General features: G+C 40.3%; 2 protein-coding genes across 2 annotated transcripts; one reads left to right on the top strand and one right to left on the bottom strand.

Annotated features, from left to right (window-relative positions):
• Positions 1–103: 103 nt before the first annotated feature.
• On the bottom strand, positions 104–3,476 carry nelfe (negative elongation factor complex member E). The gene is made up of 11 exons (XM_004073760.5): positions 3,344–3,476; positions 3,074–3,159; positions 2,600–2,672; positions 2,351–2,496; positions 2,097–2,171; positions 1,935–1,972; positions 1,571–1,848; positions 1,169–1,313; positions 1,013–1,067; positions 398–500; positions 104–324 (listed from the first exon to the last, which is right to left on the bottom strand). Exons 2-11 carry the CDS (start codon positions 3,146–3,148, stop codon positions 251–253), a joined length of 1,062 nt encoding a protein of 353 aa, XP_004073808.1. The 5' UTR covers positions 3,149–3,159; positions 3,344–3,476; the 3' UTR covers positions 104–250.
• Positions 3,409–23,772, top strand: skic2 (SKI2 subunit of superkiller complex). Its single transcript, XM_004073761.5, has 29 exons — positions 3,409–3,667; positions 4,017–4,135; positions 4,386–4,507; positions 4,635–4,752; positions 5,877–5,991; positions 6,090–6,164; positions 6,257–6,310; positions 6,419–6,582; positions 6,845–7,006; positions 7,088–7,233; positions 8,225–8,371; positions 9,043–9,127; positions 9,219–9,325; positions 10,079–10,225; positions 10,296–10,392; positions 10,476–10,688; positions 12,327–12,437; positions 12,507–12,618; positions 12,699–12,817; positions 13,344–13,475; positions 14,709–14,846; positions 14,927–15,031; positions 16,967–17,096; positions 17,192–17,318; positions 18,427–18,637; positions 19,441–19,551; positions 20,456–20,674; positions 20,952–21,092; positions 23,446–23,772. Exons 1-29 carry the CDS (start codon positions 3,655–3,657, stop codon positions 23,644–23,646), a joined length of 3,741 nt encoding a protein of 1,246 aa, XP_004073809.1. The 5' UTR covers positions 3,409–3,654; the 3' UTR covers positions 23,647–23,772.
• The last annotated feature ends 109 nt before the right edge of the window (positions 23,773–23,881 follow it).

Raw genomic sequence — 23,881 nt, 5'->3', positions numbered from 1 at the left:
TAAAAAACTACTAAACAGATTTTTCTTTGTTCCCATAAAGAACATTTCTTCAAAGACGAGCACTCATTTGACGACAGATTCAATAATAGAACTAATTGCATCATGAAGTTTAAACAGATTTTTCTTTATTTTATTTTTTTATTAAGCTCAACAAAATTCTAGTTTTAGCACAAATGTGCCACACGGCTTCTATCAAACACGTCAACTTAAAAGATCAGACGATAAAAATGTTGGAGAGCTGTCCGGGCCGTCACAGGAAGTCTTCGCTGTACACCACCTGGTTCCTCTTGTCCCTGTACGAGCCTTTGGTGCTGTTCTGGACAGCTGGGAGACAGACGCTGGGGGTTAGCACACGCCAAATATGCAGACAGTGACCACAGAGGGGCGCCGCGCTCACCCAGAGAGGCCCACACGGATTTGCCGGTGGCGGCGTCGAGCATGGGCTGCTTCCGGGCGATGCTGACTTTGATGTGGACGTCGCCGACTACGCTGCTGTTCAGCTGCAAAGCAAAACGTACGTCTGTTTGGTTTTTGAAGGAATTGAGAAAGTTTAGAACACACATGAAGAAATGCCAGGATTTTTTTTTTTTGTTTAAATCAATTTGGAGTGTAACAAAAAAATCCCATCTGTTTTGCTTTATGATCGTTCAGCGGTTTCACAAATAAAAGTCTCCTAATTAAAAGCTCAAATCGCTGTATAAACATTGAGTCAGCAGTATTGCTGAATTATTAAAGTCACTGCCTTGAAGGGTAGAAATGTTAGTAAATTATGTTTACCATGAGAGCAGCAAAAATATAAAAGTTTTAGGGTTTTTTTCCACTAAGAGACTAAAAATTGAAGAATTTTCAAAATGAAACATTTTCTGATGATGTGGCAACTTAAATCTCTTGAGATTACATTTTATTACTGCAGTCTGGAAACATAGGTTGACCCTAAATTAAATGAATAAGTATAATAACAATACAAATGACTACCGGTGAATCATATCTTTGTGTCTAAGATGATACCAACCTCAGCGACAGCCTGGTCTGCAGATTCCATCTTCTCAAATGTGATGAACGCACAACTATAGAAAAAAAGCAAAGCATTTATGCTCTCTGATGACCCCAGCCTGCTTTGCTTTTTTTTGGTTTTGTTTCAGAAAAGATCCGCTTAAACATTTCCTACTTGCGTGGGTTGTCCATTGAGAGGTCAATGATGTTTCCATGCTGAGAGAAGGCGGAGCGCAGGCTGTCCTCCACCAGCCCAGACCCATAGACATACACTGTGTTACCCTTTCGGACCCCTCGTCGTTCTGGGTACGAGTCAGACCCTGAGAGGGCAAAATAAGCAAACCTTAAAAATTCACTTTCCCAAAATGTCAATTATTGTAATCAGCTAAAGGAAGAATTTGGCTTTTTTTTTCAGACTCTTTTGTGGATGAATTCTTTAAAATGAACCACATAAGGTTCAAACTGAATTAATTGAATTAGTTGATTTTTTTTGCCACAGTTTTAGAGGTGGTTGACAAAAAAGGCAGAAAATCTCATTTTTAAAATAGTTTTAGTAGATGACACAACAAAAACTCACGTCTGAAGGCTCCATCTCGGTCTCGCTCCCTCTCTCTGTCCCTGTCTCGCTCTCTGTCACGCTCTCGATCCCGGTCCCTGCTTCGGTCCCTGTCTCTCTCCCTTTCCACGTCCCTGTCTTGCTCTCTGTCTCTATCCCGGTCCCTGTCTCTGTCCCTGTCCCGCTCTCTGTCCGGGTCACGCTCTCGGTCTCTCTCTCTGTCCGGGTCACGGCAGGAAGACAAGCCGCCGCCACCGCTGTCATCATCATCTCTGTATCGGTCACTGGAACTGACGAAGCTGCCAGAGGAAAAAGAAGACGGGATCTTATAGATGAAAAACTATTAATGTGAAAAGACATGCTTTTTATTGGTTCTGAACTGCACCTTTCATACAGGGATTTCCTCTGAGCTCTCTTTCCAGACTGTAATAAATACCCAAAGAAAAAAATCTGTCATGCTGTTGATTTTCTTTTTCTTAAAAAGAAGTGTAGTTTAAAATCAAAAACCAGATAAAGCTTTGTGTAGACCTCTGGGTCTCCACTATACCTCAGGTTGGTCATCATCTGCGGAGACACTCCTTTGGAAAGGTAAGAAAGCAGGAGCCGGTCCTTTTTCTGGGTCCTATCAAAGAAATTTAGACAAAAAGAGCTGTTATCCTTTAAAGCCTTTCATTACATCTGAGATCAGAATGTTATATATTTTGCTGCTTCCCTGTCTTACTTGACAGTATGTTGACTTAAGACTACCTAAAATAACAGCTGAACTGTGAGTCATGCAGCAAACATGATCCAAATCTGTACCTTGAGTTTAATTTCCAACATCCGAGATCGTTTGAATCCAGAGTTTTTGTTCTCAGATTTAATGGCACTGATGGCTCCCGATTTTATGAGCATCTTTGCTTGCTCTGTTGCTGTTGCAGTGTCAATGACAGGCTGGTCCGATAAAGCTGGTATGTAAATGTTCATTTGAAAAAAAAAAAAAAAAAAACATACTCAATTTTTTGTGCACATTTATGGATATTGGAATAATTTTAGCTTCAAAGCACCTACTTCGTTTCAAGCCGCTCTGGCTGGTTTGGCTGGTTGAACTCTGCTGCTTCTTTAAGGCAACCAGTGCTTTTTTCTGAAAAAGCAGCCAAAACAAAATTTATCTCAAGACTTTAAATCCTTAACTTAAACAAGTTTAGCAGACACCATTCTGACTGACTTACCTCCAACTGATGAGAATGACTTAAATCTCAATTAATTTTAGTTAAATATATTTTTTCACAGAGATACATTCATAAATAAATTAGCTGAATTTTTGGGAAACAAAAGGACAATTCAACACAAAACTGATTCGGTGAGATAACTTTGGTGGAAGGCATAGATTTCTTTATTAGCCTTTATCCTTTCTTGAGAAAAATTCTGTTCCAAGTCGAGATTTTATATTGACCCTACAACGCCTGCATGCTTCTTCCCATTCATAGGTAACACAGACACAACAATTGTGTTAGATAAGGAACAAAGCATCGCCGTACAAACCTTTTTCTTTAGTTTTGCAAATTTCTTTTGCAGAGCTTCTTCTTCCTCAGTCAACGAACTTGGAAACATCACCATGATGACTGAAACTACAAGACAGAGAGAGGACAGTGTGACACAGAACAGAAAAACGGACTGCGAGTGATTCACAAGACCAGAACGAAATCAAACCACTCGTTCCAAACAAAAACAGTGAAATTATATGTGCAAAATTATATGGCACACATTTTTTACAAGCTGTATGTATGCAGATTTTTAAAAAAGTGTCATTACCAGGATTTTCCTTAACCAGGATCAAACTAAACAACACAGGCGCGTGTGGATGACGTATCTCATACGTAATATAAGTGAGACTTCCGCTTTTGTATTTCCTTTTCTTTTCTTTTTTTTACTTTACGAAAATCTACACAGTATAGACAGAAAATGTTTTTAAATCAATAAGTTGATCAATCTGTCACGTCTTTAGTAAAAAGCTAATAAAGTTGTTTTTGGGCTTTTCGCAATTTACGGACAACTTCCTGTTTGCAAATTTGACAACTTCCGGTGAACAGAAACAACTTTTAGCTTGCATTTACGAGTGGACCATGGACAGAATAAGTACGTTTTTGAGTTTTTTATTTGGAAGCGATACTTACTTGCTCAATAACAAAGAATACATTTGTGTTGACCTGTTGTATTCGTGTACCTTGCTTTGTTTTCTGCGAGTAGCAGCCACTCGGTGCTATTCCATAGTTTTACTGCATATTTATTATATTCCAAATAAAGTAATCAATCAACCCAGGCACTTCTCTTGCACGTTGTTGTTCATTTGAACTTTCTCGGGTGCAGACAAGCATTTACATAAACTGATATATGTATTCTGCACATTACTGCTGGCTTAGTTAGTTTGAATTATGAGCAACCTGCTTTCATCATTCAGGAGTTGCCCCCCACCTTTGTTTTCCAGATGTGCCCCCTGTGGGGCCCGCGGACCTGCCGCTGTCTCTGCTGGAGCTGGGATGCTCTGGCAGGTTTGAACTCATCACACATCCCGTGCCTGGGCAGCCTCTACCTCCACAGAGCACGGTCAGAAAAGATGCTGTGTCATTGCATTTTGATTTTAAAAAAATGGTCAAAGTGTTGATTATATGCAGGAGCTTTGTACTCACATTTCGAACCAATCTGGTTGCTTCTCATCCGGATATTCAAATTAATACAATTAGATTTTGACTCACTGTTATGATCTGATTGGTGATGGTTTAATTATCGACTGTTACTCCTCTCAATTCCGACTGAATGAAGAAAATGTTTAAATGTCTGGTCTTATCTTCTGCAGCTTCCCCATGGGCTTCCTCCCACCAGCCTGAACCTGGAAACAGAGGTGGAGAAACAGTTCCTGCGAGACCCAGCCTGGCTTCCCATACACGACACCGACTTTGTCTTTCAGAAATTTCTCAAGTGTGTATGGTGCTTGGAAGATTTTCTTTGCATTAGTGAATAGAAGAAATCGTGTCACATTGTAATATTTTTTAAAATGTTTGTAGAAAATGCAAAAACCCTATTTTTTTGTTGTTTTTTTTTACAGAGTGGCTCAAAGAAAGGTGGATGTGGACTCTCTGCTCAGTTGCTCCCCGTCTGCTCTCCCGTCTGGGCTCTCCGTTGTCAGAGACCCGACCACAGGGATGCTGTTGGATTTCACAGAGGTAATGTGTTGGCCTCTTTTAAAGTCCCATTCCAACTTGATCCCCAGTTGTATTTTGATTATATTTATGCAGTTTTTAGCCAAAATAAAAATAAAAATAAAAACTTTTGTTTTCTGGGACATATTTTCTGCAGATCAGCAGTAGTTAGAAATTGACCTCTGAGTTGTGGGCGAGATCGTTGGATAAATGGATATACTTACAACACAGGTGTAATTCTCTTTTATTTTTCCATTCTTGAATGGAAAATGAAACCAACCGACAAAAATGTACATAATTTTTTAGTTACAAAACCTGTTAGTCTTCTTGAAAGCTCTAATTAAAGATCAAACTGCGCTCAAGATAAGATAAAGAAAAACATGTTTTATTGATTCCAACCTGGGAAATTTGATTGTTGCAGCTGTGAACAGGCTTTATAAACAGTATTAGGCAGAAATCATTTTCTGTAGCAGTCATTGCCTCACCCTCTTGGAAAAATCTGTTTGGATGTCTGTCCAGTATGGGATGGAGAGGGTGATCAGGATTATTGATGATGGATAAGAGTTTGTTTAAAGTCCTCCTTTCCATCACTGTGTGGTAAAAATCCAAAGAAATAATCACAAAAGGCTTATTCCTTAGGGAGGGGATTTTGTTTATTTGCAAAAGGATTAGGCAAATAATCAAAGTCCAGAAAAAATAAAGGAATCCTCCTACTCAAAAGTCGATTGTCCTGGTGAGTAGAAACAGAAGGAAAATCCAAAATGAAAACAAAAAAAAAAAATAGAAACCCTTTTTCAGCAGAGACAGATGCACTTTTTCTCCTCAGGTTTCCCATAGACACCCTAAAGTGCACAACTTGAAAGGACGGTCCTCATTCGTCCTTTTTCCAGTCTCCTTTACCAAATAACCCAGGTCTGTCAGTCACATGACCTCCTGCTGACGTATTATTGACTCCCTCGTGAGTAAATTGGGCGTCACTTTACCATGGGGAACATTAGAATTTACAGAAGTATGTTGGAAATGACTGGTGGGGGTAAGAACTTAATAAAAAACTAACCCTCTAATGGTCTTTGAGTTCATTTAATTGATGTCAAACATAATCAGAGGAGCCTCTGCCTGGTTGGGCTCTTTTCCCTGCCCACCTCTAGGTGTTGCTGGAGAACACTGGACTCTCTGCGAAGAACTCGCTGTCCCTGCAGCGCCAGCCGGGACCCCCGTCCGAGAGCCTTCGAGGAAGCAACACCAACTACCCCTTCCTGCCCGGTCAGATGCACCTGATCAGAAAAATTATCCCTTTTTGGCTTTTTATATACATTTTTAGCATTTAAAATAATTTTTTGGTGCAACTGTGACATTACCAGGTGGAATGGAGGAGCTATCCCTCGACGAAATCAGGAAGAAGTCTGAGCTGGAGGAGGAAATAGATTTTGAAAAAGGTGATCCTAATGAGCACAAGGTGTCTTGTTTTTTTTAAAAAAATCCCCATATTCTTTATTAGTTTTAATATTTTATCTTTTCTGTTCCCTAGATTTACTGAAAGTACCTCCCGGGTTTAAAGTTGGGATGGATTTTACAAGCAAAGGTTGGAGATAGAATATTAGACATTTAAAAAAAAATTAAAGCAAAAGAAAAGCTTTGAATGGGGAATTGTTCACCATTTCTTTCTACTTTTTTGTATTTCTACTTGAAGAGATCAAAATAGCAAAGCCAGAAGTCAACCTCATGTCCCTCCTCTCTGAGGTGGAAGACTCTGCTGACCTGCAGCGTGAAGAAGAGGAGAAAGATGAAGAACAGAAGAAAGAAAAAGCTTCCAATGTACTCAGAACGAACAGCCTTGAAGATTTGGGCATCAAGGTAATCCAGTTAGATAAAATCCGCTGCTCTCTTAATCCTCCCTATACTTGTGTGTGTGTGTATTTAAAATATATATATAGTATATATATGTGTAATGTGTATATATATGTATATGTTTGGTTAAAAGACCACTGGGAACACTTTGAAAATAGACCAAAAGCTGATCGGAGTGGTACTTTAAGATCATTTGTGGTTGAGAACTTTTGCCTGAACTTTACAGTCTCATTTTTGATCTAATTTAGACTTTTCTGTGTCTTTTTAGACGCAGGATGTGGCTCCACCCTCCTCCACCTCTAAGGGAAGAAAAGAGGATCGATCAAAGCCGACAGAAAGTCCAGAAGAAAAGAAGAAATGGGCCATCCCAGTGGACATAACCTCCCCCTGTGATGATTTCTACAAACGCATCCCCAACCCAGCGTTCAAAGTAGGAACTCCGCCCGTGCGTATCTTCAGATGTGGCGTGTTTGCGAGCGTCCGTCTCATTGTTTTCTCTGCTCCGCTCCAGTGGCCCTTTGAGCTGGACGTCTTCCAGAAACAGGCCATCTTGAGGCTGGAGGCGCACGACTCCGTCTTTGTGGCTGCGCACACGTCAGCGGGGAAAACCGTGGTGGCCGAGTACGCCATAGCGCTCTCGCAGAAACACATGACCAGGTCGGAATTTAGATATCACAACCTTGATGTGTTGAAGGGCTGTCCTGATCATTTTAGGACTAAAAAAAGAGGGAATTGAAGCTCTAAAAAGAATTCAACTGGATGCTGAGTTACAAACCAGCCCCCCAAAAAACTTACAGCATTAAACAAATGCTGCTAAAACAAGAAACTTGTTTAAGCTTTTACTGCCAGAAATCAAAAGAAAGAAAGACATAAAAAAAATAATTTAGAATAAAAACATGTATTTTTTGTTGCAAAAAGTTTAATATTTTGAATCTTGAAGAAAGGGGAGATTCTGCAGGTAAATGTTAAAGAACATGTTGGTGTTTTAAAGAAAAAGGAAAACTTAGTTTACTGTGTTACTTTATCAGGTTTAACATTTTTTCAAAAATACTATTTAAAAGTTTTTTATTTAAAAAAAAAGTATTTTTTTCTGAAGTGAAATTAGGGTTATGCATTTCTATCAGTTGGTGGCCTAAAGGCAATACTTTTTATGAGTAATGTGTGAATAACTATATATTTTTTTCTTTGTGTGCATGACTTTTATCATTCTATAGGTTTGCAGTCAACGATTTCTTAAGGTTCTGGGGAAAAAGTTGTTAATTATATAAATATTTTTTCACAAAAAAAAAATGATTAAATGCTTAAAAGAATTATTATCATTCATAAGAAAAAATCTTAATTAATAGGATTTTTTTATAGGTAATTCTCAAGGTAACAGAATAAAACAATCAGTTATGTTTTTATGTTTTTTATCAAGTAAAATCCCAACTCTACCTGCTTTTTATTGGAATCCAATTTTCTATTTGACTTTTTTACTGTTATAATGTAAAAATGAAGGAAGGCTTAACTTCACAGTGGAGTGTTTTGTGTTTTACTTTTTAAATATTACAGTTTAGACCAGAAAGATCACATTTCTACATGTTTCTGAAAGTTTTGATAAGTTTTATCCCCAAAAAATTGTTTTCTTATGTTTTTTTTTGTTTTTCAGGACCATCTATACGTCTCCAATTAAAGCTTTGTCCAATCAGAAGTTCAGAGACTTCAAAACCACCTTCAAGGATGTTGGACTCCTGACAGGTGACGTCCAGCTGAGTCCTGAATCCGCCTGCCTCATCATGACCACTGAGATCCTCAGGTACTCTTCCTCCTCCTCCTTCTTCATATTAAAGCTACAAATTGGATGAGCTTCAGTACGAAGACGGAAAAGGAGAACCTCATCCTTCTCCTCCATCTTTTTCTTCTCATTTTTCCTATCCATCTCATTTTCCTCCTTCTCCACCTCCTTCTACTTCTTCATATTGAAGCTACATGTTGGATGAAGGAAAACCTTCTCCTTCTTCACTATCTCCTCATTTCACTTCTCCTCTTCATCCCCCATCTTGTACTTTATTTCCTCCTCCTTGTTCTTCTCTTTCTTCTTATCTCCTTCTCTCCTCCTCCTCCTCTTCCTTCATATTTAAGCTAAATGTTGGATGAGCTTCAAAATGAAGGAGAGCCTTCTTCTTCTTCACCATCTCCTCCACCTTCTCCTCCACCTCGTTTTCCTTCACCGTCTCCTCCTCATTTTACTTCTTCTCCTCCTCCTACATTTCCTCCTCCTCTACCTCCTCCTCTTCATCCCCGTCTTGTTTTTTATTTCCTCCTCCTTGTTCTTCTCTTTCTCCTTCTCTCCTCTTCCTCATCTACCTTCTCTTCTTCCTCCTCCTAGTCCTCCTCTTTCCCTCTTCTCTCCTCTTCCTTCTCCTCCTCCTACTTCATATTGAAGCTACTTGTTGGATGAGCGTGTTGGTCACCTTCTCCCCTCAGGTCCATGCTTTACAACGGATCGGAGGTCATCAGGGACTTGGAGTGGGTGATCTTCGATGAGGTCCACTACATCAATGATGCTGAGGTCAGGGAGCTTCTGAGTAGAACTTCCTTTCACTCCTACAGATGGAGGAGATGCTTTTACTTGAGTCTTTTCCTGCGTTTCTCCTGGTCAGAGAGGAGTTGTGTGGGAGGAGGTGCTGATTATGCTTCCGGATCACGTCAGTATCATTCTTCTCAGCGCCACGGTGCCGAACGCTCTGGAGTTCAGTGAGTGGATCGGGTGAGTGGCTGCAGAATAGCTCTCGCTGCACATCCAGGACAAACAGGAAGCAACACCTTCAAAATAAAGTGACATTTGAACCGATTTGGACTTCTTTTTCTGACAATTGAAAACTTTTAATGATTTACTTTTTTATAATGGACGCTTCTGAACATTTTTTCCACTATTTAACAGACCTGAAAAAGCTTTAATTAATACACTTTCTATAGTAAATAAAAATGTTGAAAATCAGCATAGTTTGTAAAACATTTTGTGAACTCGTGATACTTTCATTCTTGGTATTATTTTCTCTAAAATATTTCATTTATGTCCACCTTTTTCCAAATATATTGATTAATGTTTTATCTATAAAAAAAAGCATTTTTCTGGATTTCATAAGAAAAAAGCTCCTTTCTATATGTCTTGACCCTGAAGTCTCTTCAAAATAAAAGAGGAAAGGAGGTCCAATGATTCTTTTAATTTTTTAGCAGAAGACTTATTTGTAAAGTAAATGCTTAGTTTCTATTTTCTTCTGACCAAAAAGACCTAAATTTGTTTACATTACTCGTGTACGTCAGACTCCAGTTCTCCTTTTCCTGTGTCCTTTTGAATCTCTGCTCTTTTCTCCTCCTAATCCTTGACATTTTCCGTCGGATTCAGAAATGTAGAAAAGGAGGAGGTTTTTTTTCCGGAAACCGAACAACTTGACCATAGTTTTGCGGCCTTGTTCAGGAGCAGTAACAGGATTTGTATGTTTGTGGTTTTCCTTCTCAGTCGCATCAAAAAGAAGCACATTTATGTGATTAGCACTATGAAGAGGCCCGTACCTCTGGAGCATCACCTGTACACCGGAAACAGCACCAAGACGCAGAAGGAGATGTTTCTGCTGGTGGACGCTGCGGGGAATTTCCTCACTAAAGGGTACGGCTTCACCGCTTCATTTGTTTTTGCTTTCTGGATGTTTTATTTTGAAGCTACACTTCCTTTTTAGGTATTATGCAGCCGTCGATGCCAAGAAGGAGCGAAGCAGCAAACACGCCCAAACCTTTGGCGCTAAAAACACCTCTCAAAACACGACGGCCAGTCAGGTTGGTCTCTTCACCCACCTCGCCGCTTTTTCTTCATACCTGGATGGTTCTCCATGTGTCTTTGCCCCCCTCCCCTCTACCAGGATCGGTCCGTGTGGCTGGCCCTTCTCCACTTCCTGTCCCAGCGGCAGCAGACCCCTGTTGTGGCCTTCACCTTCTCCCGGGCACGGTGTGACGACAACGCCCGCTCGCTGGAGTCCATGGATCTCACCACCTCCGTCGAGAAGGCAGAGATCCACTCCTTCTTCCAGAAGAGTCTCAGTCGCCTCAGAGGAGGAGACCGCCAGCTGCCGCAGGTACACAACTTTAGGGAAGGACGTAACCTTTCTTAATTTCTTATTTTTTATGAATAATCCCTTAGATCAGAGTTCTTATGGGTATTTTTTTGTTCTTTATCCAAAAACCTAAATCTTTAAATTTAAATCTTATGACAGTTATGAATTTTGAACGAGCAAAAAACATTTTTCATATCAACTTTTAAGTTCCACTGAAGAACACAGTCGCCTTTATGACTGAGATCTTCTGACATTTTGATGCTTTTATCTTGAGAAATGAGGCATTAAATAATCTTAAATGTTTCAAAAACTATGTTTACTTTAAGGAACTATTCATAAAGACTTTAACAGTCGGCTTGAATAAGAAAGAGAAACTTCTCAGAAACTTTTAGTGAACTTCTTTAGATACGACGGACAAAAACAACAGAACTCCATCAAAACACTGGAAGCAACGCTCGTCTCAAAGACAAGTGGAAAAAAAAAGATGTTGTTTTGGTTTTAATTTAAAATAATCGGCCAGTGAAGCAAGTAGAATTTGTTCTGGTAAGATTTCTCAGAAGTTTTAATGTCTTCCCCTAAGACAAGATTTAATCTTGAAACATAAACGCTTATATTTATGTAAATTAATTTGCTAATTGGAAATAATATGTCTGAAGATACCAGTGTTTTGCTTAAAATAATTAGGTATATTAATACACTTTTCTTCCCATCCAAATATATCATATTTTAAGAGCTACAACAGTCCAACTATACTTATTTCTACTCCATAAACGTAAGATGAGGATTACACATTTTTAGATCAATTTGTCTTGAAAGATTTTGTGGAATTTTAGTCAAATGGGTTGAATAAAACTTTCCTTTTTTATTGAATCCAGTAGATCTGTTTCTTGAAATAAAACCACTCACTATTCTCAAAAACTTTAAAAAAATACTATGTAGAGAAAAAAAACTAATACTGAGTAAAGTAAAAAACTTTAAAAAACTAAATAATTATATAAATAACTTAAAAATACAATGTAAAGATGAAATGTAAATACTATGTAAAGTAAGAATACTATTTAATTTACTATTTATTATATTAAAAAAAAGTATAAGTACTATGTGAAGGTTAAAAAAATACTATTTGTAGAGTAAACAAAACTTTAAAATACCATGTAATATTACAAAGAAATTTGTATGTTAAACCAAAATTTTGAAATAGTATTTAAGGTTAAGAAAATACTTATAAATAGAATGTAAAGAGAAAAAAACATTAAAATGCCAAATGCAAGGTAAAAAACCTGAAACTACACTGTGAAGTTAAAGAAAATGTACGCAAAGTTAAAAAAAAGAGGTTTTTGAGAACAAAAAACATAAGATATTCAAGATTTTGTTGTCTTCATATAGGTCAACATTCTAATGAAAAGTTGGAAGTTAGTTCTCCTAAATCAAGTCCAATAAGATATTTAAAGTAGAAAACTAGACCGAAATACAGAAATGCTGTGTTTTTGCAATGAACTGATTTCAAAATAAAAGTGTCACAGCTAATCTTCCACATGAAAGTGTTAAACTTCTGCAAAATTCATTCCTGTTTTTTACTTTAACCCAGATCGATGCTGCAGGTTCAGTTTAATGCTCATGTTTTTGTAGTAAATTTCCGAGCTTCTTCCCTTTGTTCAGATTTTGCTCATGAGGGACCTCCTGAAGAGAGGCGTCGCCGTCCACCACAGCGGCATCCTGCCGATCCTGAAGGAGGTCATCGAGATGCTTTTCTCACGAGGACTGGTCAAGGTCAGTTCCTTTCCCCGATCGTTTCAGCGGCCCAATGTGAGCCGGAGGCTGACTTTCCAGTGCGTGTAGGTGCTGTTCGCCACGGAAACGTTTGCGATGGGGGTGAACATGCCCGCCAGGACGGTGGTGTTCGACAGCATCAGGAAGCACGACGGCACCGGCTTCAGGAACCTGCTGCCAGGTTTGACGCCCACTTCTTTTCACCGCCGTTTGTTTTTTTTCCTCCATGTGCTTCATATGGTTTCATTCCTGCACTTTAAGGTGAATATATCCAGATGGCTGGCAGAGCGGGACGAAGAGGTCTGGACGCCACCGGCACTGTGATCATCCTGTGTAAGGCCGGCGTGCATGAGATGGCTGATCTGCACGCCATGATGATGGTGAGCTCCTCGGTGTCTGGCTGCGCCCACCTGCCTCTCTGCATCTGTCACATTGGTATTAACTAAGGGTGTGTATTGACAAGAGTCTGGCAATACGATACGTATCCTGATATCTCATATACAAGTTGCTTTGTTTTCACGCTCCACTGCAAGCGTACCTTTTAGCCCCGATGTTCACCCACAGCTCCCAAAGTTCTGCAGAGAGATAAATACGTTCAGCAGAAGCTCAAACAGCTGAAATGAAAACTCAGAGCTTGTAAAACGCAGAAAAGACATCATTTCTTCGGAGAATAACACATTTGTCACAACAGTGACCATGAAACCAAAACTCAGCCTGGATCTAAATGTTTGATGGAACAGATTGTCGGACAATTAAAAGTTAGAATTAAAACATCTGAATCCTCTTTGCTCAAGTTGGTGTTTCTTAAGCACAGGAACGTAGATTTCTCCACGTCTGGACCGGAACGTTAAAGAAGAAGTCGATACGGAAGTTGACTTGTCTCAGCTGACCTTTTTCCCGCTCCAGGGAAAGCCGACCATTCTTCAGTCGCAGTTCAGACTGACCTACACCATGATCCTCAACCTGCTGCGGGTGGAGGCGCTCAGAGTGACCGACATGATGAAGAGAAGCTTTTCTGAGAGCCACAGAAACGCTCAGGTAACTCCGCATGAACACGGCCGAATACGGTGACTAGAGTTCCAGGTAAAAATGTTCATGCAACTTTTTTTTTCCAGAACATTGCAGGAAAACATGCAGAAGGTTTGCATTGATTTTTTTCCATTAGGTCCTTAAATTAAAGCCGCGAGCCTGCATGCCCTACTCGCCATCCCCCATTTGACCCGCCCTCACAACCAGCCCCTCATTCTGCCCCTCCCACCCTGAACAGAGCTGCACGTGACAAATTCATTTTAAAGAAAAAATTTTCAAAATCCCAGCTTTTCTGTTTGTTTTATCTCCATAGCAACCATTTTCTTTTTTGATTGTCGGGGGGTGACGAGCAGATTTATGTCATTTTTGGAAGAATTGACAAAAGTATATTTTGGGATTTCCTTGGCAACTGGTTTTTTTTTTTTTGTTAACCAAGCCCACATTCTTAGTGTGTTCATATGAAATGATATAGTGTTTTGTTTAGCATCAGCCAAAGATTCACGTATTACATTTTCACAATGTGTTGGTAAATGATGTGTGAGCAACAGGGAAACGACACTTTCGCGAGCACGCCACGTTAACTCTGTTTAAAATCTACAACTTCTAATCCCAGCATAGATTTCCAAGTAGCTTCCCAGTGATGCTTGATGAGTTAGGAGGCGATAAATCATCACTAGGAGGAATTTAAATTTTTAGCTGGTACTACAACTACTACTTTTTTGTGTGTGTGTGGAAAATTCAAGATGGCAGCCTCTCTCTGAGGTTTAAGGTCAATGAAACATCAGTGGTGGTTATAGCCTTTAGCTGGTGACATGTGTGTGAAATTTTGTAAAGATCGCTCGAATAAAAGTTTATTTTCTCAAATTTTGTGAAAATTCAAACAAAACTGGCACCAAGCCGTGGGTACTGTGGCCATCCCATAATAACTTTAAAGCTTCCTTTGGATTCTTCCCGACACTTGTGTTTTGGTTTAATTTGGGGATTGTGAAATATCGTTGTGAGCCCCACTAGAGATTTTGGCCCCATTCATTTTTGTGGTGGTTTCTTCTTCCGCTGTGATGTCATCATTTTTTGATGTCATCGTTTTTTGATGTCATCGTCATTCATTATCCTCAAAATTCCTTTTTCACTGTGGTGGTAGCTGCTGCAGCAAAAACGAACAAAAAAATCTGATGCCAGAGCTTTTCGCCGGCGTAGCCTTTGATCTTTCTTTCATGTCTCCTCCCTAACGTATCTCTGCAGGAACACGAGAAAAGGATCAGCCAGCTGAGGCAGACCTTATCCTCCTTACCTCCTCTGGATCCGGAAGGCCAGCTGTCCGACTTGTTACCGTACTATCACACGGTGGCGGAGCTGCGGGTCACTAACGAATCCCTGCAGGTGCTGGCTGCTAACTCGCTGTGGTTTAAACCAGCGTCTTCGTCGTTTCCTAAACTTCCTTCTTGTTTGTTGGATGTTAGAAAGCCATCGTGGAGTCTGTGAACGGCCTGAAAGCGCTGTCCGTGGGTCGAGTGTTGGTGGTCAACAACAAACAGCATCTAAACGCGTTGGGGGTGATCCTGCAGGTAGGCATGGAGTGGTGACGGAAAAAGTTACTGAGGCACTCCAGGAAAAAAACCTGTCCGGATCATTTTTGGATTAAAAAAACAAAAGAAACAGTTAACTGAATAAGGAAATAATGAAAGTGTATTATATTGTTTTACATGAAAAATCCTAAATAATCTACAGAGTATAAAACAAATAAATGAACCTAAACAAGAAAACCAGTCCTCTACTGCCTAAATAACAGATAAATTGCGGAGAGAAAAAAAAATGTGCATCAGAACAAAAAATTAAATTTTTTTTTGCAAAGATGGACTTTTCTATCCTTCTTGAGATACGATGTGAAAGTAAAGGAAAGTCAGAAAACACTTTGGTGTGAATTTTCCGAAATGAGAAAAAAATTCTGTTCAAAAGGAGGAAATATTTTTGTATGTATTTAAAAAAACGCAAGTGAAGTTTGAACATTTTCTTCAAAATTTGAAGAAAAAAAAAAATTTAATTAAAATTTTAAAAAAAATTAAAATATGTAGCTCATGTTTTCAGATTTACATCACATTTAACGAAGACGGTTCTGCCAGAAATATCCTTACAAAATAAAATGTTTTCTCTTGACTTTTATTACAAAACTTTTTATAAAGAAATAAAGAAAAGTTCTTTAAAAATCCCCTTCAGAAACATAATTTATCATAAAGCTTTCAGGATCATACAGTATTATCTAGAATTGATTAAGCACACATACGGCAGCAACTGGCAGTTTATAATGGGGGAGAAAAAATAACTGGACTGAGTGACTCCGCCCCCTGCGGCGTTCCAAACAGGAAGTGGCTCCAAGAAGCCAAAATCCCATAGACTTCTATAGAGAAATAAACAGCTGTCACTCAGTCATTCTGTTGGTCAGAAGAACCGTCCTTTTTAACATGTTCTTGACAATACGACTTTTTTTTTCTGTAGTTCAAACTGGCCAATCAGATGCCTCAATAAAAGTAGGTGGAGCCTGCTGGCCCCCCAAAGGTTCAAAATTGACAGTTTTTCTGTAGCCTCTTTTCAAGTGGTGGTGGTGTGCCATTCCAACAAGCTCACTCCTGATTGGCAGTAGTGGTTGCCATAGAAACTCAGACCTACTTTGACTAATCACTGCTTACTGACGACATGGCGGCATCCGTATCATGAAAATGGGCGACGTCTCGCTCACTCGCGTAAGTTTTCTGAGACGGTCAATGGTTTGAGTCAAAGTTTCTATGGCAACCGAACTCGCCAAATTAAGGTTGAGCTTGTTGGAAGCCTGTTTAACATATTTCTTCTGCAGCATTGGCTTCTGGGAAGGTTGGTGACACAATTGTCAGCACAACACGCCATCTTCAATGGCGGAAATGGAATTCCAAATTAAATGTCCAATTAGGACTTTATAGGCGAACAAAAAAACACCCAAATCACCAAAAGGAAAGCCAATGTAAGATAAAGTGTATGTTACATGTTCTGCACGTATTTTCAAATAAAAAGGTGGCAAAATGGGTTTCTTATGTAAATATTGAAATCAAATAATTTGGAACATAACTTACATCTGTCTCCAACCAAATTCAGAGGAATTCTGTTGCCATTTTTTATACCAACAGCGCCATGTTGGAGCCAGACAAAGTTAGTAAGCAGTGATTGATCCAAGTTGATCTGAGTCGGCAACACCATGGCCAATCAGGAGTGAGTTTGTTGGAAGGCCATACCCCTACACAAAATCTGTTCTGGAGCATGTGTGTGTGTGTGTGCCTTGCAGGCTCCAAATACTTGTACTGAGACACCTGGTTGGCCAGTTTGTACTTGAATAAATATATACAGTATCAGACACTTCTTGTTTGGAACGTCTGGGGGGAGGGAGCACCAGTTCTTTAATATAATCAATGGAAGAAACTTCAGATTGTGGCGCTCTGTTACCTGTTTCCACACCTGACATCCGTCTCTGTCAGGTATCCAGTGATGCCGTGAACCGCACATTCACGGCTCTCATTATATGCGAGAAAGGCAACGAGGAAGGAAAAGGAGAACCCGACGCAGCTTCCCCACACCTGTACAACACAGCTCTGTTCATCCCTGAAGGTGCCTTGCCGACCCGTCCTTTCGGTTTCTGCCACATCATCTGGATTATTAAATCCAGATTAGAGTCCATATTTAGGTTTTCCTGTGTGTTTCAGGCCCCTGCAGCCACACGGTGCAGAAGCTGAAGCTGCAGGACATCTCAGCCATCACCGTAAAAACCCTGAAAGTGATTCCCGACAGGATCATAGATAACTACAACAAGAGGCAACAACCTCGATTCAGGTGTGGGAACACCTTTTTTCGCATCATTTAACAAACCAGATCATCTTTTGCTTCGTTATTTAAACATAATTATGAAAACTCACCTTCATCCTGCTGGTCCAGATAAAGCTTTTGAAAACTTTCTTCCATTTTTATTCAAATACTTTTATGAATTTAGTTTTTCCAGAAATGATTTTGCTCCAAATTCCATCTCCGAAAGCAACATTTAATTTTTACTTTGTTAGGAAATAATAGGCGAAACGGGGCACAGGGGGCAGTATAGCAACATTAAGCAAGGCGATTGGTTAGGGATTCAAGTGTTATTGCTACAATGTGGTCTTGGATTTATCAAGCTGTGCACTCAAGAAGAGTGTTTTTTAATTATGGAGGACGGCAGGGGGGTTTATATCATCCTGCGGTGGATGCAGTTTGTTTTTACTGGACAGAATCACAACTGTGAATCGTTTTTAAATTACCAAAGCTCCTTTTAAGGTACAAATTTGTTCAAAGCGGTCCACAAAAAAACTAAAAAGAGGGTAACGATAAGAGGGTGTGGCTTTGGTCAATTAAGCCAGCCAATCACGGAAGGAGCTGGCATCGGTGTGGGTGGTTGTACACCTGACTGCCTATGTTGACTAAAGGGTGAAGGAAAAAGTAGAATCAGATAACAATTAGCCTAAAAATACAATTAATCAGTTAAAGAAATAACCTTTAAATCGAAATGTCTTCATCCTTTTTGTCTTTTGCTTTGTAGGAATCATTATTTACGCATTTTTGAGTCATTGGCTGATCCCTGGATTCACTCACAGACGTTAATTGTTGATGCCTGAGAAGGTAGAATATTTATAGAGCTTTTAAAATATGCATCCTCGCATCACCTGACCCTTTCCTAACGGAGATGGCAGACCAGCTGCAATCTGGATGAACCAGTTGTGTATAATACAGAAAATATAAGTGAATTTTGATACTAGAGGCAGAAGAAAAGCATAATTTCTGGTTTGTTGCTTCTGTGTTGATCCACAGTGGATTAATGGAAACAGAATAAAAACGTTATTTGTGCAAATCTGATTTAATCCCATGAACAGAAACGAACATAGCAACAGTACAAGATCTTCCCATTCTTCCTCAGGCACGAACCTCCAGGCCAGGCCATCTCCACGGCAACGCAGGAGCTGCTACGACTGGCTGAGGCCAACCCCGGCGGCCTAGCGACCCTGGACCCGGTGAACGACCTGCAGCTGAAGAGTGTGGATGTGGTGGAGGGCAGCATGAGGCTGCGCTTGCTGCAGGACAGCCTCAAGAGTTTCACCTGCATCCACTCACCCACCTTTGCAGAACAGGTGTGTGTGTGCAAATCTCCTACAAATGGGAACAGTGGGTTTAATGTCTTTTTTTCTGAAGATGCTAATTCAAATGTGCAAACATTTTTTAAATGAATGCAGCTCATTACCATCACAGCCTTACATAAGACATTGAGTTTGCTTGGACTCCTTTTCATGTTTTTTTTTATTTTATTTATTTCTAATTATTTTTATTTTTATAAATTTGCAAAAATAACACGATTTTTTCCCTTTTTAAAGTCAATTTTTTTCTTGTTACTCTGTAGTTTATGAGCAAAATAACCGGAATTTTCTCACAGGAACTCTGTCATTTGAGCCACAGCTGTACACATGCATGCGCGCATACACACACATACACGTGCATGCTCACATGCACCCACCCATGCAGACACACATGCGTACACACCCACCCTTGCATGCCCAACATGTGCATACACACACACACATGCTCGCATACATCTGTATATGCATATGCACACCCGCTTGCACACAAACATGCACACTCACATGTGCATACACATGCACACGCACACACGCTGAGGCAGACAGCCTCTCTCATTACTCTGCCAGCCCATCCTTCCACTCTGCGTATCAGTTTCCGTCTTCTCAGCGTTTTCATTTACTGTTAGACGTCTGCCCGTCTGTGTTTTTACCGCTGTAGCCGAGTTTACATAGAGACCAAAAGGTGATGGTGATGGGAGAACAGAAGCTTCTCTGCTGGTTCAAGATCAGGACAAACGCCGCTGCAGCGTTTTTGTAAACTCCAGTCAACAGCACAGTGTTTGTGTGTGTTTGTGTTTCAGTTTGCTCGGGTTAAGGAGAGGATGAGCGTCCAGGAGGAGCTGGATCGGCTGCTCTTCCTGGTGTCAGACCAGTCTCTGACTCTGCTGCCTGAGTACCACCAGAGGATCAAGGTCTGGATCAGACCAGTTCTGTGTCCCGTCATTCTGCCCAGCTCTGTGACACGCGACGTCAGACTGAAGTTATATTAACAGCCTTTGTCCTTGTCTGTTTGTTACTAATGCATTACAGATCTTAAAAGTACCAGCAAATTTGAGAGAAAGCCCAACAAAAAATTAGTTTGATTTATCAAAAAAAAAAAACAGCTTTATGGACATTTGATAATTTTGTATTGAAACGTCAATCATGTTAAAGTCAAGTAAGCATTTTTTGAGTTTATGAACATTCAAATTCCCCAAAAACACCCACATCTTTGGTGAGAACCTGGTCTCTTGCGTCTCCACGACTGTGGTGGTTCCTCTCTAAAAGATGTTTCTGAATTCTCCAAACTAAAAAGAAAGAAAGTTCCTGAGGTTCTTTTTATGACTACCAAAGAAAAGTCCAAATTCCCGGAGCCCCGCCCCTTCACGTGTGGTATCATTGAAAAATTGCATGAATCGTTGGCTTTAGTAGAACGAAACGATATAACGTACAATATGAACACATAAGGAATGTGGGCGTGGTTAAAAAAAAACAACCTCAGTTGCCACGGAAATCCTACTTTTGCTGATTCTTCTAAAAATGCTGTGGACCTGTTCGTAACCCCCAAAGGACAAAAAAATAAAATGGTTGCTATGGAGATAAAACCAACAGAAAAGCTGCCATTTTCATAAAAGTTTTCTTTTTTTGTACACCTCTGACCAAGGTGCTAGAGGCAGAAGGGCAAACTGAGGGCGTGTAGCAGCTGCTTAGCCAGTGAGGGCGGGTCAAAAGGGGGGCAGCAAGGGCAGGGGAGGGTCGCATCTGTGGGCAATACAAGGCCGCTTGCAGCTTTAATTTCTCTTGAATCCATCTGAGCGCCCTTCTCACTATCCTCAGGTCCTCCAGTCCCTCCAGTACATCGACAGCGGCGGCGCAGTGCAGCTGAAGGGCCGGGTCGCCTGCCAGATCAGCAGCCACGAGCTGCTGCTGACGGAGCTCCTTTTCGAGAACGTCATGAGCCCGCTGGCGCCCGAGGAGAGCGCCGCCCTGCTGTCCTGCCTGGTCTTCACTCAGAAGACCCAGGTGGAGCCGCATTTAACCAGCACCCTGAAGGAGGTGAGGACGATATCTGTCTCTACGGCGCCGACATCAGAGTCTCTTCGTGAAATCAGTTGTTCCATTTGTGGCATCAGTTTGTTGGACCTGCTTGAACAAGAAAGAGCTTTCCAGAATCCTGAATTAGTCATGACCCGACTAGCATCTCTGTCATAGCAGCTCTCCTAGCGGAGCAGCACTTTGTAACAGAAATTTGCTGAAAGTAAACGTCCTGTTAACACCCCAGCGGTACAACGAGGCGCCGCTCCTCCTCTCTGATCGGTCCCTTTCCTCCCAGAGCATTGAGCGGGTCCTGTCGGTGGCTCGGCGAATCGGAGAGCTGCAGCGCGAATGCGGGATCCCCCAGACGGCCGAGGAGTTCGTGGGGCAGTTCAAGTTCGGCCTGACGGAGGTGGTGTACTGCTGGGCCAGAGGCATGGTGAGGACTCCAACGCTTCACACCCAAACATCAATCCTAAATGGACATCAAAGCACATTTTTACTTAAATGGAGGGTGGCCGTGGTGCAGCGGTAGGGCGGTCAGCACATGATCGGAAAATTGCAGGTTCAATTCCCGCCATGCACGCCCATGAGTCGATGTGTCCTTGGGCAAGACACTGAACCCCACTTTGCCTCTGGTGGGGGGTTGGCGCCAGTGTTCGGCAGCGGAGCCGCCACCAGTGTGTGACAGTAAAGCGCTTTGGGCCTTGTAGGTAGAAAAGCGCTATATAAGTATATATAAGTATACGTCATTTACCGTTTAAATGCATAATGTTTGCCGTTTATTGCATGATTTGGGTCAGATTTTAAAAATTGAAGGGATGAACATCCTCCCTTACTCCATTTTCTTCTTGTGACTTGGAGAGATCAATAGATCTTGATTACTGTGGAAAGGCTGTGAGGCATCTTCCTCCTCCAGCGAAGCAAAAAATGCAAATGTTTTACACAGTAAGACCTGCATCAGTGCCAAAAACTTCCCAATTCAATGCATTTAAAATAAATTCCTATTTATTCTATAAAGTTCAATCTAAAATAAATGCAAAATGCTAAATGTCACATGCTTACACATTCACAAACTGGCACCCTCGCCAGCAGTTACCACTAGGAGCACTGTGGGGTTGTGGGTCTTGCCCAAGAACACTTCAGCAAGCGGGCGAGCTAGGCGGGAATCGAACTCTTTCAATCAGAGGATGACCACTCCACCTTTGCAACCCAGCCGCAGTTGTTTTGGTTTTAATAAATGGTTTTGACATGGGGAAAAAAAAAACACCTGAAAATGCATTCATGAATTTAAGTAAATATTAACATTTTATTGGTTTGTTTCAAGCGATTTCAAAAAACAAATAAAAATCTATAGATATATCAAAAATATTTGAGATAATAATTCTTAAATTGATAAAATAAAAAAATAGAAATTAGGCTTTCTTCTTGAGATTAATTGCTCCCAATCATAAATCCCTCCCTGCAGAAATTCGCAATGTTGCGATCGTAGCTGTTAAAGCACATTCAAGCAAATTGTTGCACACCCTGCAACTTTACATTTTCACCACAACTTTACTACACATTTGGTCAATCTGTCATGGCTGACGACGTTGCATACATGCACTTACACAGACAGTACACACCTGTATCACATTAAAAATATTGAATGTCAAAAATGGATTACAAGTTTATTAATTGCTTGAAAGGGAGTAGCAAATTGATGTAATCCCACTTCTTTAATGTTTTACCTAATTTTTTTTCTTTTTTTTGCCATTATTTAGTTTTTAGAATCTATTTAAAGTCATAAATAAGTTTTCAGTCCAAGAGCAGATTATTTTAAACATAATAAAGAGAAAAAAAAACCTTAGTTGCCAAGGAAATCCAAAAATTTACTTTGGCAGATTCTTTTAAATATGACATCTACCTGTTCGCCACCCCCAGGGGACCAAGCAATAAAATGGTTGCTATGGAGATAAAACCAACAAAAAAGCTTTCAATCGGTTATCACCGATTAAAATTTTTTATACTGATTGCAAATATTGTAAATGAAAATTAGCTGCAATTTAAAATAGTATAGTGGAGAAAACTAAAATTCAACTAAGAAAAAACATTATAAACAGGGATTTTGTCATTTTGCACAGTTTGTTATTGATAAATTTCATGCCATTTAAACCCTTTCCCGCAATGTCACTGTTCGCTATAAACCCAGGACTCCACATAATTAGCATAACTTTAATTGGAAAAAACCCGGAACAATAGTTTTATATAATTGGAAATAAATTCAGGCATGAATGGGGTTAATGCATTCAATTTATTTGATTGAAATCAAAGAGTTCAGAAGAGAATCTTCAAATAGAACTAAATTCTGTCACTTTGAGGCTGTTTTGACATCAGATTACAGTTGAATAATACTTGCACTGGTTTGCTCTGTCAAACCTCAGTAAAGGAAGTTTGTTTTCTAAAAGCTGCTGCTATCAGCAGAGACTGTTTAAAGATGCTGCATCTGCATTGCACCAAAGCAGGACTAATATTAAACGGATATTTCAGGATTTTTAAAAAGGTTGTTATAAAGGAGAACCAACAGCAAATCCCCCCAAGAAAATCTCACTAAATGTCATAAATAACAATTCTTTACCTTATTTTGAAGTTTTTTTGTATGAAATTCACTTTAAAGGTGAAAAGCGCACATGAGTGACAATACAAATGCTTCACAGGTGTATTTTTATGCGACAAAAGAGTCAAATGCTGCAGAAAGATCTCAATATTTCCCTGTAAATGCTCTGGGAAACCCATGTGGATTTGTGTTGCAGCCGTTTGCAGAAATCGCTCTGCTCACGGACATCCAGGAGGGCACGGTGGTCCGCTGCATCCAGCGTCTGGACGAGGTCCTGAAGGAGGTGCGGCAGGCGGCCCGCATCGTCGGAGACTCTGTCCTGGGGAGCAAAATGGAAAGGGCTTCCCTGGCCATTCGCAGGGACATCGTCTTCACAGCCTCCCTCTACACCCACTGAAGGGAGGAAGAAGGAGGAGAATGCTGCTGGACGCTGAAGCACAGCTGGGGGTGATGGAAAACAAAGTGGCATGAAATCATCTGTAATCTATTGTACGATAATAAACTTTTTATTTAAAAAAGAAAAGCTCCACGGCTGCTTCTTTCTTGGATTTTTTACATTTTCTGCTGAAAACTTGACCAAAGTGAGGCTTTGCTGGACTTTGGCGCGTCTTCCTGTCACTTTAAGGCCACAG

The sequence above is a fragment of the Oryzias latipes genome, chromosome 11 (assembly GCF_053564925.1).
Source record: "Oryzias latipes strain Hd-rR chromosome 11, Olatipes_Hd-rR_3.1".
Lineage (NCBI taxonomy): Eukaryota > Metazoa > Chordata > Actinopteri > Beloniformes > Adrianichthyidae > Oryzias > Oryzias latipes.
Note: the sequence above shows the minus strand (reverse complement) of the source record. Positions and strands in the feature narration are given on the sequence as shown.

Coding starts and splice junctions, on each gene's coding strand:
- nelfe (XM_004073760.5), bottom strand. CDS start 3,148: ATGGTGATGTTTCCAAGTTCGTTGACTGAGGAAGAAGAAGCTCTGCAA. Junction 2,497..2,599: donor CCAGAGCGGCTTGAAACGAA/GTAGGTGCTTTG, acceptor TTTACATACCAG/CTTTATCGGACCAGCCTGTC. Junction 1,973..2,096: donor CAGATGATGACCAACCTGAG/GTATAGTGGAGA, acceptor TATTTATTACAG/TCTGGAAAGAGAGCTCAGAG.
- skic2 (XM_004073761.5), top strand. Junction 12,818..13,343: donor ATCTGCACGCCATGATGATG/GTGAGCTCCTCG, acceptor TTCCCGCTCCAG/GGAAAGCCGACCATTCTTCA. Junction 14,847..14,926: donor TCACTAACGAATCCCTGCAG/GTGCTGGCTGCT, acceptor GTTGGATGTTAG/AAAGCCATCGTGGAGTCTGT.